General features: G+C 39.6%; 1 protein-coding gene across 1 annotated transcript in view; it reads right to left on the reverse strand.

Moving 5' to 3' along the window:
* The window catches only part of VAV3 (vav guanine nucleotide exchange factor 3), a 404,602-nt gene that overhangs the window by 311,835 nt on the left and 73,630 nt on the right, over positions 1–19,137 (reverse strand). The window contains exon 2 of the mRNA XM_082613120.1: positions 7,089–7,205. Coding sequence (XP_082469246.1) covers positions 7,089–7,205 — 117 coding nt within the window. The remainder of the gene's footprint in view (positions 1–7,088; positions 7,206–19,137) is intronic.

Here is a 19,137-nt window from a genome sequence, read left to right on the forward strand (position 1 = left end):
GTTGGCAGATTTGCAGGGCAAGTCCAGGCCCGCCTTGGAGGAAAGACCAGAGATCCCGAATGCTGCTCTGAGAATAAAAGTTGGTACCCCTGTGGGGGCTGCCTAAGGAGGCCCTGACCCTAGATCACTGGCAGGAAAGGATATCAGGAGCTCCTAGACAGAATTCACTGCACAGCTAGAGAAATTTGGCCTGGCCAGGCTCAACGCTGAGGCTAAAATGCTGTGGGGAAGCCGGGAAGTATGCTTGGGTAGTGTGGGGCTAAGCAGGGCACGCCAGCATCAGAGCTGTCAAAGGCACCAAGCAGGGCCCGTCTTCACTAGCACCAGGCTAATGGGCCATCGACTGGAGGTCGAGCTTCTCGTGGTGCTTCGAAGCAAGACTGATTAGGGCCCAAATGACCGCAAAAGCCCCAGAGACTCCTGAATAATTTAGGATGGGAAATACTTTCAGAAAGAAATGTCAAACTTCTAATAAGAGTAGAAGATCAAACAAATAATTATAAAAAGAGAGATTATATTTAAATACCAAAATTATTCATGCTGGGTACATAGGGATATGAGAAAAAATGTTTCTAATTGTTGATCAATGTGCATGCAGTACCCAATAAGGATCTTTCAAACCATGCCACGGTGAGGTCCCTGAGGCCACCCATGCCCAAGAAAAGCTCAGGAGCCTTTTGTTGGGAGGGTTTTCTTGTAACCAGGAAAGCCAGGTAGATTGCCAAGAGATACAGGTAGTAGGAAATCATGACAGATTTTCAAGTATCTAGTTTCATTGTGTCGGGATGCAATGAAATGCGCTTTGGAGGGTGCACTTCCCAACACACACATAGGACTGGAAGTGGGGAATGAGGATATGGAGATTATCCAGTCATCCAGGTATGAGTGCTGAGGAGCTGGCCTGGGGTATTAGAACACACTGGGCAGGAAGAGGTCCTTGTACCCTTCTTTCTACATATACCCTGAGGTGTACAATTCATGCTGGGAAGGGTGAAAAAGTGGAAACACACAAACTTATAGGACACATCCTGAGCAAATACTCTCATAAGACATGATAAGGCATTACAGATGAGACAGAAATTGAAGAAGAAATGAAGCCCTATTCATTTCCAGGTGAAGGATTTAGCAGCCTCTTTAAGTCTTTTTTACCCTGAAGTTTTAAGGTAATCTTCAAATTATTCTGTAGGGTCCAAATATATATACTCAGCTGGGGGCCTCAGGAAGAAGTGAGTTCTCATCTGCAGAGGCATGCATGCCCATTTTCTTGACCCTGTAGAGCACAGACAAACATGGGAAGGATGCCTGATGACTCAGAGCCTCTTCCAAACCTGAAGATTATCTATGATACTCCTTGGGTCAAAGGTAAGGAAGAGAAAGCATTTATCACGAAGCTTGGATGGTTCTTCTATGTAATTATTTACATGCTGCAAAACAGAGATGTTCTATGACTCTGTGTATCTCCTCTTCTGCATATGACAGAAGATGGAGACACTACAGAATGGTCTCCAAGTTGTGTGGAACGTTGGTAACAGAAGAAAGGTTAACCTATCTACACAACTGAAATCATGTGATGGACAAAACCAGGTGAATCACTTAGATTTCTCTCACTGCTGGTTGGAAGAACTAAGGAAAACTGGCCTGAGGAAGAAGAAAAGGAAAGCTGTCTTGGCTCATGTCACAGAAAAATCCACAGATACATGTACTTGGCTTTGGGCACAGCATGAGTCCAGCCTCACATGATACCACTAGCATCCTCCTCAGCTCTGCTCTCACTGAACTGGGTCTGTTTTGAAACTCCATGTGGTTCCCAGATGGCCGTAGCCCCTCCAAGCCTCGTATCCACACACTTCCATGGCAGGTGGAGAGCAAAAACAAAACTGGCCCTGCCAATGTCTTAAACCATCATACAGGTCCTAACTGAGTGACCTGCCCCATCCCCGAACTCATCACTATGGCCAAAGAGATGGGGTATTATAATTGATTAAACCACCCAAACTACATGATTGGCAAAGGGAAAAGGGTGCTTTCTCAAAGGAGATCCAATGTCACAGAAGGAGGGAGAAAGACAGCTATGCAGGATAAAATAGATTAACACTGTAGCACAGTAGAAAGAACAAAGTTTATTTCCCAAGCTTGCTCCTCCAGTATAATTAGTTCTTGCATTCAATTCAAAATTCAACTCCTACGTTTACCACTGAACCTGAAGCCCATTAACACCAGTAATTATAGTTGTAATAATAGTAACAATAAGAGTGAGACCAGCTAATATTTACCGAGTACTACATACTTTGGACCTGGATACTCTTTTCAAGCACTTTACATACATCATTTCATTTCTCACCTAATCTCAATTTATAGATGAGGAAACTGAAGCTCAAAGAGATTAAGTAGCCTGCACAAGATCACATACCATAAGGAGTGCAAACTGCAATCCAACTCAGAAACCATGTTCTTAGCCAAAACACGACACTACCTCTTCTCAGTTAATGTTCTTACCTGAATCCTTGATCCACACCTAAGCCAATACTCTGAATTCCTTTAGACATGCTTGTCCTGAACCTGAACACATAGAAACTACCCTACCGCTACTAATATCAGCTGGAACTACCTTCAGCCAGTTGTGATTCTCTTTGATTCAAGAAAACATATCACCTTACACTTGTCAGGTGCTTTACAACACTTGAAACAACAGACGTGACATCTGTGGGTAGCGGGAAGTAGGCCCTTATATCCACCTAGAGCTGCCAGGGGAAGGAACTGACTTCATCACTCATCTGCACAGCAGCAGCAGCTTGATTTCTGTTACTCACTAGAAATGTTCTCATTAAAGAAAAATCCCATGTGTTTCTGCACTGTAAGTGTGCCAACAGACAGCTCAGCAGGAAATGTTTCCAAACAAAAAAAGTGTTAATCAGAAAATGACAATCTGAACAGAGGAATGGAAAATCCTTTATATGCAGCATGAAAGTGAGCAAATTTACAGATCTTGTTGCAACGTAAAAAGTAATTAATAATTTCTAACATTCCTGGGGGGAAAGGATTTTTTTTTAATTACAATTCTCAAGCAGAGAGGTCAACTAATAAGATTTTACTTTTTGTTCTTGTTTTTACTAGAAAGCCAGAAAAGGATCCATCTTTTTGAAAAGTAAGAAAGTATGATTTTTCAGAATCACACAAAAACATAAACCCAAAGGCAGAGAGAGGTGGTAAGGCTCTTAAAAGGGCACCTAAGCTCCTCCCACCTCAGAGCAGGAGGAAGACTCAGCAGGCTGAGGCCAGGACTCCACCTCTGGCGGGAACCTTATTCGGCACAGTTGACCCTTCAACAACAGAGGGCGGGAAGGTGTTGGGGGCACAGATCCTCCCCACAGTCAAAAATCCATGTATAATTTAGTCGGCCCTCCATATATACGGTTTCTCCGTATCCACAGTTCTGCATCTGCAGATTCAACCAACCACGGATCGTGTAGTATTTATTGAAAAAATATCTGCTATAAGTGGACCCACACAGCTCAAACCCCCATTGTTCAAGGGCCAACTGTATTTAACAATCCTGAGAGCCAGAGTTAACCTCAAGGCCTCTCTCTGCTGACTCCTGAATGAGTTCAAGTTACTAAACTCATTCTCCATCCTTGCGTGATTTTTAACTAAAGTATAGAAAGAGTTCAGAACTATTCTAATTTTTGTTGACATATGAGTTTGAATTAAAATCAATACCCTACTTTCAGTGGGTAAAGAGCTCAATACTGGAAATTAAAGTGAACACTGAAGGGCAAAATTATCATAAGCCCTTCTAGAGCACCCAAAATGTGTGCTCTTCATTATCTCATTAGTGAAAAGGAAAATTATCATTCACTCGTGTTAACACACGCAGTATCCTAAATATAACTCATGCAGTATCCTAAATCTTTTCTCTCTTTCTAAAGGTAAAGTATAATTAGACTCCAAGTGACAGATCACTTGTGCTTTTTAATTTCATATGTTCCTTTGGTGTTTCTCCTGTGAGTTCATCCTTTTCCCTGAGCAAGCATCCACAAAGGAGTGAGATCCAAAACATAGGCAGCAGACAAGAAAAGCAGAGGGCTGAGAAGTCAGAAGCCCTGAGCGCCAGATCTTGCTCCGTCCCCAAGCAAGGAGAACTTGAAGTCACCATTTAACCTCCCCACCTCCCAGTTTCCTCATCTGAAAACTGGGAACACTTGCTTCCTTCCTTCACAAGACTATTATGAGAATCAAATGAGGTCAGTGATCTGAAACACTCTCCAAGCTTCAAAATGCTAAAAAAAAATAGATATTGTTATTGCAATTAATATATTCCTAGGTGAAATGGTACCAAGTATACATGGATCCTAGATTTACTATTTGTATGAATTAAGGCAGACAGGGAGCAGACAGAGATATTTTTCATTTTAAATTAATTGAAAAAATTTATGCCTCAAGGAACAGAGAGAAACAAACTAACCTGCCTACATCCTGTTAAAATTGATATTCACAATACCAGAAATTACTTTGTCTCTAAATTAGCAACCTATTCATTTCATTTTAACTTAAAAATGTTAAACTGCATGAATTGTCCAAGATCCATCACTTACAATCTAGGATTTGTAAATGGGGACAATACTAGAACCTACATGGTGGGATTGATATGAGAATTGAGTCAATACCTGCAAAGAACTTAGGCCCACGCTGGTCCAGGGCACTGGCTATGGGAATGTTTGCTCTGTTGTGCAGCAGCAGGGAACCAGTCAAATCTGGGGTCAAACCACTGTTCCAATCTCTACTAGATATGTGGATTTCAGACACAGGTTTGCTTATCTGTACAAGGAGGAAAATAATAATACTGGAACGTACACCTCATACGGTTGTTATAAGGATTAAAAAATATATTTGAAGATTGAAGAGAAATCTGCTACATCAAAAGGGTTCAATAAGTGGTGGCATTGGTGGTTTGGCTTAGAGATTATGTTTAATAGCAATAATACTGGTAAATTATGGAACAGCCCCTTAAATTCTTTAATTTTCAGTGGTTCATTTAGGTCAAATACAGTTTGGAAGTGATAGCTGCACCAATCTTGGCAGTAGCAAAAATGTATGTAATTTTAAAGTGGTAAATACAGGATCAAGTTCTATCCGCAATCCCAGGTTTAATTCTGTTTCAGACTTACCACTGCCAAAATATTTTAAGAAGCCAGAACTATGATTACCCATGAGAAGCATACGGTTAATTCCTTTATATTCAACTTTCTAAAACCTCAGCTCTCCTACAAAGCTTCCATTGTAGGAAGCTAGCATGCAATGTTATTCCACTAAAACAAAGCCATGCATTTCTAAACAATTTTTATGACTTCACACTCTTTGTCAACACCATTTTGTGCAAATTCAAACAAAAAAAAATGAAGAGCTTTTTGAAAAGCTTTAAAAAGTCAAGACTTTTCTTTCATTTTTTCATTTCCCCAAAAGAGAGGGAGGAAATAAAGGAAAATCAAAGAAGATTTTTTTTTAAACTAGGAGGAAAGGTCAAAGAACAGCAAAAGATATCTTTATAAGCTGTTAAGGCATTTCTCTGGGTCAACAGCTTAGAGGACTGTCCACTTCACCTGGGATTCTCTCTGATTGCTCTTTGTGTTCATGGCTTCACTTCATGGCCATAGACAAATGTGCCACCACTTCTTTACAAGGAAGCTTGGTTTTCAGTTCCTTGTAACTATCACCATATGTTATCCTACATCACTTTTTTGGACCTCAAGACAACTAAATCACAGCTGGCCAGAGAAAGAGGAATCCTAAAAACCATATCCTTATACCCATTTCCTTTTGTACAGACTTCTAAGCGGGCAGGTGGTCTGATGATGGAGAAGACTGCTGAAGTCCAGATCACGAAGTGACCAAGAGCGAACCCATGCCTTCTTTCTCCCTGGGCAGGTTGGCTTCCCCATACTTGCTCCATGTCAGCATCAAATTTTTTACATTTCTGTTTCAAGTTTGTGCTATTTATTCCCATTGCCAAGCAAACTAATCCATTGCTTGCTTTTTATTTTATAATAAAAATATTACACTTAGAGGGGTGGGATAGGGTGGGTGGGAGGGAGGTTCAAGAGGGAGGGAATATGGGGATATATGTATGCATATGGCTGATTTACTTTGTTATATAACAGAAACTAACACAGCACTGTGAAGCGATTATACTCCAATAAAGATGTGTAATAAAAAAATTACATCTTAGAGATCAAATGAAGTGTCACTCTCAAACAGCCTTTTGATGAGCACCTAGCACCTGAATTATCAGAGTAAGAGCAAACTTCTCAAGAGCTTTTAGGTTTTTCCCTGCTTATTTTCATAATGCAATTATGACATCAGAGGTTACCTAACTGCCCGACTCTTTTATGGCTTCTCAGACACAAGAAGTTTAACTTTATGCCCAATTACTTCAAAATAAATGAATGTAACTTTTAAAAGCTTGATTTCTATCCTTTTCCTTTTGATTCTTTTGAAAGGAAGTCGCCTATTATACACAAGTGCTTGGTGTACATATAAGTAATAAAAGCAAACATTAAAACCAATTTACATGTGACAAATATCATTGAAATCTAACAATCTAACATGTATCTGCTGAAATCCAAGCAATAGGAGTTATTCAACAATCTCAAACATTTCAGCGATTTCATGTGTTCTGCAAGTCACCTACCCAAATGCCAAAACAGGCAACAGAACATTCTCAACTTCCAAAAATTAGAGGCCTTTCAGGTTTGGAGAAGACTGGAGGGAAAGAATGTCCTCAGTCATGACAGCCCAACAAACTATCTAAAAGATGGGAAATAGTAGTCCTGCCCTCTGAGATAACCAACAGGAAAAGTTACCTCTGGATAAAAAATTCCCCTTATACTGCTTTAATTAAAAATAATAATAATTCTACTCTCATTTGGACAGTTGTTGCTATTATTTTTTTGGCTAAGCCACCTACATGTAAAATTTAACTACATAATGCAGACACCACTTCAGTCACATGTCCTACTTCAAGATAAGAAACAACAGTTATTTGATAAAACGTTCTTGAATTTAAAAATACATAAAAAATAAAATGTAATTACCTTTCCAAAGTCACGGACATCAAACAAGTCAAACGCCTCAAAGAGTTCACTCTTTCTCATTCCAAACGTCTCGCAACAGGCCGTGAGGAATGTCCTTATGTTCTTCAAACAGAGAAACTGAGGAATGGGAAACAGCTATTAGTATATAGCGAATCATTCTGAATGCTACCTATCCTCTGTCATGCCCAGAATGCCGGGGAAATGCCAACAAAGAATCCATCCACTTTTCAGGTTGTTTTCAATTACTCCTTCATCAGTACTTAAATGATTACCCACTCTCTCCCAGGCACTGGTGACACAGCTGTGAACAAGGCAGACGGAAGTCTGCCCTCAGGATACTTACATCCTAATAAGAGGAGACAGACAAGAACAAACTCAGCAACAAAAACAAAAAAGTAAATATTTTTATTTTCATATGGTGATAAGTTCAATAGAGAAAAATAAAGCCAGGAGGAGAGATCAGGAGTGCTGGGTGAGGTGTGGGGAGCTTCAGCAAGATGGTTAGAGAAGGTGTCAGTGAGAAGAGGACAGATAAGCAGCAGAGATTTGAAGGTGGTAAAGAAGCAACCATGCAGAATTACAGGACAGAGTATTCAGACTAAAGTAGCAGCCCATGCCAAGGCCCTGAGGCAGAAGCTTCTGAGGTTATATCTGAGGAAGGGGCCAATGTGGGTAGAGCAGAGTGGATGACAAGGAGCACGGCAGGAAGTGAGCTGGAAAGGCAATGAGGTCAGACGATGAAGGACCCTGTTGGACAGGCTTTTACTCTAAACGAGATGGGAAGTCATCGGAGGCCTTGGGACAGAGTCTGATATTTTAAAAGTTTTGTTTTTCTTTCTTTTAAAAAATTTTATTGAGGTATAGTTGGTTTAAAGCTATACCTCAATAAAGTTTCAGGTGTACAACATAGTGATTCAAAATTTTTATAGATTATACTCCATTTAAAGTTAAAAAATACTGGCTGTATTCTGTGTGCTGTACAAGATATCCTTGCAGCTTATTTTTTTTCTAATAATACTTAACTCTATATTAAAAATACTACTATTTCAACAAATGATCAACATAAAACATTTCAATGAAATTAGTTTTAGTACTAAATCTTTGAAATCTAGTATACACTTAACAGCATATCTCAATTCAGACTAGCCCCATTTCAAGTGCTCCATAGCCATACGTGGCTAGTTGCTGTCATACTGGACAGCACAGTCCTAGAGTTTCAAGTGCAGGTTTGTAAACAGGTCCCTCTCACGTATACAAAATATGCATAGACATAGCAAGTACAAACTTCTCAGCTGAGCTTTTAAGGCCCTCTATAACGCGCCCCACCATTGCAGTCAGGCTGTTCTCCTTGTTGGTGCTCGTTACTCCATGTTCATTCCTGCTTCTATGCTTGAACTTTGCCGTTCCTCTAGCCAATAACCCTCTCTCTTTTCCCTTTTCTATTCTAACTCCCAGCCCAGCTACAGTTCCATCTCCTTCTGGACTGCAACAGTTCCTACTGCTCTTTCTTCAGAGCTTCTTTGTTGTTGTTGTTATTGTTTTGTTTTTTGAATATAGATCAAAAGGGGCTGGAGCAAGACTAGAGACAGTAATACCAGACAGGAAGCTATTACAATAATCTGGGTGAGAGACAGCCATGGGAAGTCCAGGTGTTCAATTTTGACTCTTAAATTTGAGATGCCTATTAGTCATCCAATGGGACACAGGGCAGCAGACAACTGGATATACCAGTCTGGAGTCCAGGACACAGGTGTGTACTCCAGACTTAAATCTGAGAGTCTTTAGAGTATACAAAACAATTTTAACCATGACGTTTTCTGAGGTGACTTTGGGAGAAAGAAGAGGGGAGGAGGGGACTTGGGGCCAGGTCATCTTAGATCAGGAAAAAAGGAGGAGTCCACAAAGGGGCAGAGAAAGAGGAGCCAGTAAGGAAGGAGAACAACCAGGTGAACATGTTTTTCCTGAAGCCAAGTAAAGAAGGTGTTTCTAGGAAGAAGGGGTGATAAGCTGTGTCAGCTGCTGCTGCTACTCAAAAAAGATTTTGACCAGGTGCTGTCCTGGGAATCTGGCCGTGTGAAGGTTATGGGTGCACCTTGACAAAAGCAGGTTCCATGTGGAAGATGGGGGTGGGGAAAGGCTGAGCAGAGCAGCTTCAAGAGACAATGGGAAGAGAGAAAGTAAAGATAGAATATAGATTCTTAGGAGTTTTGCTGCAAAAGGGAACAGAGGATTGAGGAGGTAGTCAGAGAGAAAGAGGTCAAGGAAGGGCTTTTTAACAATGGAAGCTGTTACAACATGTTTCTATTTTGACAGGAATAACTTGATAGAGGGGAAAGATGGTCACACAAGGGAGAGGGACAGTCGCCCAAAGGAAGTTCTTGAGTGGGCAAAGGAGTAGGGTCTGATGTTCAAGCAGAGAAACTGACCTTGGAGAACACGCTCAGCTCATCGCTACTAACAGGGACAAGGGGGAAGGCAGACGCTATCGCAACTTAGACAACCAACAGAATTTACTTTCACTATCTAAAATGCAGATCCACCTACGCGTAGTACACACATATCCTGAAAGTGAATTTCGGAAATAGTAGTTGCAATGGCACATGTAAAAATAAAATTATTAACCTCCAATAAGTGAGAGATCTATTAGCTAATTATTGCATCTTTGCCTTTTTGTTTTTTAAAGCACTGTCAATATTTTATTTTGTTGTTCTGTTTTCCATCTTGGTTTGTTTTTTAATTTGCAGAAAGCACATTTTACTTCCTTTACTTTGGAAAAATTCAGATTTTTCATGGGCTTAACCCAGACACAGTTTTACCCTTTACAGGAATCCTTCTTGAGGCTTAAGTATTTCAGGAGGGGTTAAAACCACAGGGGAAGCATCATAAACCCTTTGAAGTACAAAGGCAGCAGCCAAACTGCACATACAGTTACTGCTTTCATTTTAAAAAATTCATAAGAGAACTTTACAACACGTAACCACTCTACATGTAGCTCTTTCACATAGAATTGCTTATTTACAGATTAAAAGCCTTGCATTCTGCCAAGATAGACAATAATTACTCTCTTGGGGATTATGCAACATCTCTCCTGCAATATTTTTTACATAATTAAGTGCCCAACTCATAGCTCACCAAGGAACAAAGCATAATTGCACATGCTACCCTCTGAAGATTTCACACCAAACTCAAATTTTCCCCTGTATAGGAAAAACTACAGTAGACCTCCATTCAAGTGCTTTGACCATTAATTCAAAAAAGTATCATTACTGAAAGTTAAAAAAAAGAAAGAAATGTTGTCATTACTGTATGCATACAAGAAATGATTTAAAAACAGAACTTTCCCTCACTTCTGGAACCAATCTTAACCTTATTTTCCCCTTAACTAATTCAATTCTATTAAATTCCACAAATATTTACTGGATTTGAAGAACGTCACTGGTATGCTCTCGCATTTCCAGGCAATCATCAAGTTTGGTCACCCCTTTATTTATGTATTTTTTCAGTCAACAGGTTTTGAATGCCTACAATGTTCCAGACACTGGAAATGCTAAAAATGAGTAAGACAAGCTTCTCTATTAGTCACAGTTGGAAATTTTCATAGCTTTCCCAAAATTGGCTAATAACACTAGGATCACACTGCCCTTAATGCCTCTGTGCAAGTACAGGAAGAGAGTTGAGGGATGGAGGGAGTGGGCCCTAATGCCATCAAAGAAGCCCTGGACAGGGCTGGACCTGTCAACCTGCCTGCCCACCTACCATCAGACTTTTGCTTTTCCTTACGTTGAACTTTCTCTTTTTCCAGTTTATTTTCTAAAATTTCAAACCAAAAGAAAAATAGAAAGAATAGTACAATAAACACTCCATTTATACAATAACTGTAACGTACTGCCATATGGGTTTTTGTGTGCCAACCATATCTCTATATATTTATAAAAATTCATATGTTAAAGTAAGTTCAGACACCATGGCACTTCACTCCTAAATAACTCAACATGCATCTCCTAGGAATGAGGATATTTTCCTAAATACCTACAACACCATTACCACCCTGAGAAGATAAACAACAATTCCATATTATTTCATATCCATTCCATGTCCAAATTTCATCAGTTGCCTACCCCATGTCTTTTTTACACTATCCCATCCATCCACACCCAATCTAGGGATCAATTCAGTTTTACCCATTATATTTGGTTGCTTAATTTTGAAGGATCTTTTAATCTAAAAATCCTGCTGCCTTTTTTTTTTTTTTTTTTTTTTTTTTTTAATGACTGTCTTTTGGAAGAGTCCAGACCTAGGTATCTTATAGAATGTCCCGCATTCGGCATTTGTCAGATTATTTCCTCTTGGTATCATTATACTTATTTCCCCATCACTTATATTTCCTATGAACCAAAGCTAAGTCAAGATACAAGTTAAACAATTTTGGAAAAAATATTTTATACTGTGAACTTCATAGTTCATCATATCAGAAGACACAAAATGTTAGGGTAACCCATTATTATTGATGTTAGGCTTGATTACTTGGTTAAGATGGTTATTGTCACATCTCTCTATTGTAAAGGTACATGTTCCCCTTTACATTAATAAAGCCTGGGGGTGATAATTTGTTACCAGGTGGCTATCCTATTTCCCAATAATTTTTCACCATAGATTTAGCATCCACTGATAACCCTTGCTTTGATTATTCCATTTGGGACTGCAAAATTCTATCATTCCTTCCACATTTATTAGCTGGTATTCTCACCTAAAGACAAGCTTCCCCTGCCCTCCACCCTCCTTTTTAAATCTTTGTTTGTGTAATAATTAATTGCCATCATTATTCTTTTTGATGTTCATATTGTCCCAAATTTGGCCACTGGGGGTCTCTTCTGTGACCTTTTGACGACTCCATTAATCTTTGTTTTCTTACATCAAGCTGGCCCAGGCCCACGTCATATTTTCTCTGCCTAAGTTCTGTAATCAGCCATTTCTCCAAACAGTTCCGTTTCAATTTATATGGTAAATGGTATTATTTAGAAAACAAAGGCTGGGGCTTCCCTAGTGGTGCTGGGGACACGGGTTCGCGCCCCGGTCCGGGAAGATCCCACATGCCGTGGAGCGGCTGGGCCCCGTGAGCCATGGCCGCTGACCCTGCGCGTCCGGAGCCTGTGCTCCGCAGCGGGAGAGGCCACAACAGTGAGAGGCCCACGTACCGCAAAAAGACAAAAAAAGAAAACAAAGTCTGAGCATCAGGCTACTCCCAAATTACATGAGCCAATTACATCAAATGAACCAGCAACTCCACCCTTTGCTTAAGCAATCTATCACTTGCAACAGAAAGAGTTAATGTAAACAAGAATGGCCTAATTGGTCTTCAAAGTACCTCTCCAAATCCTATCATTTTCTTTATGGAGTGCCTAATAAGCAAACTCTTATCTCACTCTGTTAAGAAACAGAGAACTTGAATTCACTAAAGACTGGTGAACAGAGAGTTTCTTTCTGCCTAGGGATGTTGTTGGTGTTTTGACATGCTGATAGTCCTTCGTAGCATCTGCAGCAGCTTAAAACCTTCTGTATTCAGACCCGTTGCACAAAGACAGATACACCTCATTATTTCAGTTCATAATCATACCTTATGTTTGACCAAAAATTATATAACTTTGCTAAATCACCTAGTTGATTTATAAGACAGAACTTTAGGATTTTTTAGAATTTAGGATTAGGATTTTAAAAACCAGAATTAAATAACTCTAGGATTGTTTAAATATTAAATATATCCACACATGATAGTTACCAAAATCAAGGACACACGAAAGGTAGAAATAGCACTTTCTCTCTTAACAAATGTTAATGAGTTGCCTTTTGTGTATCCAGGATACACAAATGGTCTAAACAGCATTTTCTCTCTTAACAGATATTAATGAGTTGACTTTTATGAAGTTTCATAAAACGTCACCCCCCTCAAATGGGAATTTATTTATTTATTTATTTACTTACTTACTTATGTATTTAATGCTGTCAACCAGTGCTTGACAGTAGGTTGTTTTTCCTTTTTTAAATTTTTATTTATTTGTTTGTTTGTTTGTTTGTTTATGGCTGCATTAGGTCTTTGTTGCTGCAGGCGGGCTTTCTTTAGTTGCGTTGAGCGGGGGCTCTTCATTGTAGTGTGCGAGCTTCCCATTGTGGTGGTTTCTCTTGTTATGGAGCACAGGTTATAGGCACCCGGGCTTCAGTAGTTGCGGCATGTAGGCTCAGTAATTGTGGCTCGTGGGCTCTAGAGCACAGGCTCAGTAGTTGTGGCGCACGGGCTTAGTTGCTCCACGGCATGTGGGATCTTCCCGGACCAGGGATAGAACCCGTGTCCCCTGCATTGGCAGGCAGATTCTTAACCACTGCGCCACCAGGAAAGCCTGGTTAATTGAATGAAACTGCCAAGAACTGGGTATTATTAAAAAAAATAATAATATGACCCAAACTCTGCCCTCAAAAGAGATATCGTAGTCCGGCAAAGCGTACAGACAAGTGAACACGGAGTTACATAACAACATGGCAAATGCTATGAAGATGACATTCAAAGGTCCCTCGGGAGTCCTGGAGTATCAGAGACAGCCTTCTGAAGTAAGCGATCAAGGATGACTCCCACTCACTGCAGGGTGATTGGGAGTCAGCCACAAAAAGAGGGGGAATGGTTGATGTTCAGGGAGCAGAAGAGAAAGTGCCACACTTGGGATGTGAGGGTGTCCAGGCACAGGATGGCATGAGGATGAGACAAGACAAAGAATGGACTGGTGGGGGCGGGGGAAGGGGTTCAGAATGGACACAACCCTCTGGGGGGCAGTGAGAGCAGGGCTGGACAGGGGAGCTGGGACTTACTGTGCAAGCCCAAGGGATGTGGGCTTTATCCTAGAAGAAACATTGAGGTTTTTAAATAGGAGAGTGGAATTCTCAATTTTGCATTGTATGACTACTGTAGTCATTTTTGAGTGTCTGCTATATACCAAGCTCTATGCTAAACGTTTATGTCTTTTCATCCTCACAACACCTCAATCAGGAAAGTTTTATTTTTTTTCTTCCATATATACAGAGGCTTAGACATTTACCCAACTTTATATAACTGCATATGCCAAAGTAATGGAGTCATAATTCAAATCCAGACATTCTGGCTACGGAGCTTATATCCTTATCAACTCTGTTATACTAGCTCCATTTTGAAGTGTGCAGAATTAACCGTTTTTCTTTTCTCTGTATTAAGGAGATTATGTGGGGTAGATAAGACAAGAATAGGATGCTGTCATATTCATTTAAGGAAAAAAATCATGGTGATTTGGACTAGGATGGTAGAAGGAGAAAGGGAAAGAACTCTATAAGGTAATATGGAAAGGAAATACCTGGTAACTGATTGAATATGGGTGGGGTGAAGGGAGTGAGGGAGAAAAGAAGAATTAAGAATCATACCTAGAGCTCTGTCCTGAGCACTGCAAGGACACTGGGGTTGTTCCCTGAAAATGGTAACTTAGCAAGTTAGGGAACAGGGTATGTGGAAAGGGGCCACAAACTGAGTCAATTAATTCTTGTCTTTATCTGAAAAGGCCTGGTAAGGAGACACTCCACAGCCTCTCTCTCAGGTATATCCAGTGACAAGTGACACATTCTAATATAGCCCCCAGTCTTCAGCCACCATGCTCACCCTCTCTGCTCCTTCAGAAATTCATCAACAGCTTGCTTATTTATTACGGGTTGAAAAGCATTCAATAAAGACGCAGAAAACCTTCAAAGAAGAAAGCTTAACACGTTCAAGGTCTGAGACACCCTGAAAATTATACATCAGGCCAGAGCTCTCTAGATTAGAAAATGTTTCATAACCAAATAGCTATCACAACAGAAGAAGCCAAGCGGCTTTTCACGGCCCTGCCTCTTAATCTTACCACTTCAATGCTAGTGATACTGATGTTACAGAAAGGAAACATTTAAAGGTCAGGCTGCTAAAGTTCACTATAAAATGCTTAAAGACTCTCTTTTCTACTCCTTTTATAAAAGTATATGGTTTCCTTTCCCTCTATGTGTGTAGAAACCATTTTGACTTTTCTCAACAATATGAATGCAAACAGGATTGCTTCCCTTTTTTATTTGAAAGAATAAACATGTACTTCTCTAAAATTGTTGGCAATAATGGTCTAAAGTTAACTGAGGCTACGAAACAGGAAAAACCTCCACAGCTTAGGAAATGAGTTATTTCAGTCTCAGCTGAGAAATGGTATCTTGTGGGAAGGGCGACAATTTCTAATACAGCTTTACAACCCTGCAAACATGCTGACTTACTATAATTTTCATAGGAACCACCAACAGCCAGGCTGTCAGATAAAGAAGTCTTCAGGGTCTCATTTCGTGGTGGGCCACTCATCTCATTTGAAAGAAAGTCTCTGAATTTGAGAGTTTGGCATAATTCAAATTATGAGTGGCCATTAACAGGCTGATTGACAGTTTTGAAGGCACAGAAGAGACCACGAGGAAGCTCATCAACAAATATTAAAGTACAAGGAGAGCTTTCCTTCTTAGCTGAGCCTCTGTGCAGACTTATTCAAGCCTCTGCCTAGTACCCTGTCATTCTAACTCCTCCTAACTGCTCACGTTTTGTAGAAGTAGCAGGCAGGAAGGCATGGAAGGGAAATATTAAGAAATCAAGTTTCTCCCCTTACTGGGGTTTTCTACCTCTGTCCCTTTTGCCATATCTTCCCCTCTCTCCCTCTACATCTGTCTTTTAAAATTAGGTCAGCTAAATCTTACATCTTTTGGTAATTGTTTTTTAAAAAGAAATAAAACAAGAATAATTTTTATTTGTATGAGTACCTCATTTGTCCCTTTCGCTTGTGAGTTAGTAGGTCCCTGTAGAAGAGGCATCATCACCATTGCTCTATGAAGAAATCATATCTACAGATGCCTTCTGAATACTTATAAAATAATTATGCTGAACTCAGCATCAATCCAGCACTGCACAATATCTCCAGTTTTCCTCTTGATCCTATTATTACAAATAAATGAAGCCGTTAAAGGACACTCAGGAAGAAGACCAGAAATGGACGAGGGCCTTTTCTTACCTCCAATTTTGCACTCAAGTCCCTAAACTAAAACTGACATATTTTCAGTAAACTAAAAGCCAATATTTCCATTTCGATTATTGTCCAGGCTGCAATTCATTTTTAGAGGATTAAATTTTTTTAATCACAAATATAATAATTTGGGCTTCCCTGGTGGTGCAGTGGTTGAGAGTCCGCCTGCCGATGCAAGGGACACACGTTTGTGCCCCGGGCCGGGAAGATCCCACATGCTGCGGAGCAGCTAGGCCCGTGAGCCATGGCCGCTGAGCCTGCGCGTCCGGAGCCTGTGCTCTGCAACGGGAGAGGCCACAACAGTGAGAGGCCCGCGTACCACAAAAAAAATAATAATAATAATATTTTAATAACGTAAATTTACAGGGTTGTTTTTTTTTGGATTCTCACAAAAATTCTTTTTGATAAAGTAGATACAATTCTTATTTTACCCACAAAGAAATCATTACTTAAAGAAGTGGACTGACTATCCCAATATATAAACAGCAAGTGTCAGCATACAGACTTTTTTTGAACTTTTGAATTTTAGAATTTTATTTTATTTTTCTATACAGCAGGTTCCTATTAGTTATCCATTTTATACACATCAGTGTATACATGTCAATCCCAATCTCCCAATTCATCACACCACCACCACCACCCCACCACCGCTTTACCCCCTTGGTGTCCATAGGTTTGTTCTCTACATCTGTGTCTCAACTTCTGCCCTACAAACTGGTTCATCTGTACCATTTTTCTAGGTTCCACATATGTGCATTAATATACAATATGTGTTTTTCTCCTTCTGGCTTACTTCACTCTGTATGACAGTCTCTAGATCCATCCACATCTCAACAAATGACCCAATTTCGTTCCTTTTTATGGCTGGGTAATATTCCATTGTATATATGTACCACAACTTCTTTATCCATTCTTCTGACGATGGGCATTTAGGTTGCTTCCATAACCTGGCTATTGTAAATAGTGCTGCAATGAACATTATGGTACATGACTCTTTTGAATTATGGTTCTCCCAGGGTATATACCCAGTAGTGGGATTGCTGGGACATATGGTAATTCTATTTTTAGTTTTTTAAGGAACCTCCATACTGTCCTCCATAGTGGCTGTATCAATTTACATTCCCACCAACAGTGCAAGAGGGTTCCCTTTTCTCCACACCCTCTCGAGCATTGTCTGTTTGTAGATTTTCCGATGATGCCCATTCTAACTGGTGTGATGTGATACTTCATTGTAGTTTTGATTTGCATTTCTCTAATAAACAGTGATGTTGAGCAGCTTTTCATGTGCTTCTTGGCCATCTGTATGTCTTCTTTGTAGAAATGTCTATTTAGATCTTCTGCCCATTTTTGGACTGGGTTGTTTGCTTTTTTAATATTGAGCTGCATGAGCTGTTTATATATTTTGGAGATTAATCCTTTGTCTGTTGATTCATTTGCAAATATTTTCTCCCATTCTGAGGCTTGTCTTTTCGTCTTGTTTATGGTTTCCTTTGCTGTGCAAAAGCTTTTAAGTTTCATTAGGTCCCATTTGTTTATTTTTCTTTTTATTTCCATTACTCTAGGAGGTGGATGCAAAAATATCTTGCTGTGATTTATGCCAAAGAGTGTTCTTCCTATTTTTCCCTCTAAGAGTTTTATAGTGTCCAGTCTTACATTTAGGTCTCTAATCCATTTTGAGTTTATTTTTGTGTATGGTGCTAGGGAGTGTTCTAATTTCATTCTTTTACATGTAGCTCTCCAGTTCTCCCAGCACCAGTTACTGAAGAGACTGTCTTTTCTTCATTGTATATCCTTGCCTCCTTTGTCATAGATTAGTTGACCATAGGTGTGTGGGTTTATCTCTGGGCTTTCTATCTTGTTCCTTTGATCTATATTTCTGTTTTCATGCCAGTACAATATTGTCTTGATTACTGTAGCTTTGTAGTATAGTCTGAAGTCAGGGAGTCTGATAACTCCAGCTATGCTTTTTTCCCTCAAGACTGCTTTGGCTATTCGGGGTCTTTTGTGTCTCCATACAAATTTTAAGATTTTTTGTTCTCGTTCTGTAAAAAATGCCATTGGTAATTTGATAGGGATTGCACTGAATCTGTAGATTGCTTTGGGTAGCATAGTCATTTTCATGATATTGATCCTTCCAATCCAAGAACATGGTATATCTCTCCATCTGTTGGTATCATCTTTAATTTCTATCATCAGTGTCTTATAGTTTTCTGCATACAGTTCTTTTGTCTCCCTAGGTAGGTTTATTCCTAGGTATTTTATTCTTTTTGTTGCAGTGGTAAATGGGAGTGTTTCCTTAATTTCTCTTTCAGATTTTTCATCATTGGTATATAGGAATGCAAGAGATTTCTGGGCATTAATTTTGTATCCTGCAACTTTACCAAATTCATTGATTAGCTCTAGTAGGTTTCTGGTGGCATCGTTAGGATTCTCTATGTATAGTATCATGTCATCTGCAAACAGTGACAGTTTTACTTCTTCTTTTCGAATTTGTATTCCTTTTATTTCTTTTTCTTCCCTGATTGCCATGGCTTGGACTTCCAAAACTATGTTGAATAATAGTGGTGACAGTGGACATCCTTGTCTTGTTCCTCATCTTACAGGAAATGCTTTCAGTTTTTCACCATTCAGAATGATGTTTGCTGTGGGTTTGTTATATATGGCCTTTATTATGTTGAGGTACGTTCCCTCTATGCCCACTTTCTGGAGAGTTTTTATCATAAATGGGTGTTGAATTTTGTCAAAAGCTCTTTCTGCATCTATTGAGATGATCATATGGTATTTCTTCTTCAGTTTGTTAATATGGTGTGTCACATTGATTGATTTGTGTATACTGAAGAATCCTTGCATCCCTGGGATAAATCCCACTGGATCATGGTGCATGATCCTTTTAATGCGTTGTTGGATTCTGTTTGCTAGTATTTTGTTGAGGATTTCTGCATCCATATTCATCAGTGATA

Source organism: Mesoplodon mirus (genome assembly GCF_964341445.2).
Source record: "Mesoplodon mirus genome assembly, chromosome: 3".
NCBI classification, from domain to species: Eukaryota; Metazoa; Chordata; class Mammalia; order Artiodactyla; family Ziphiidae; genus Mesoplodon; species Mesoplodon mirus.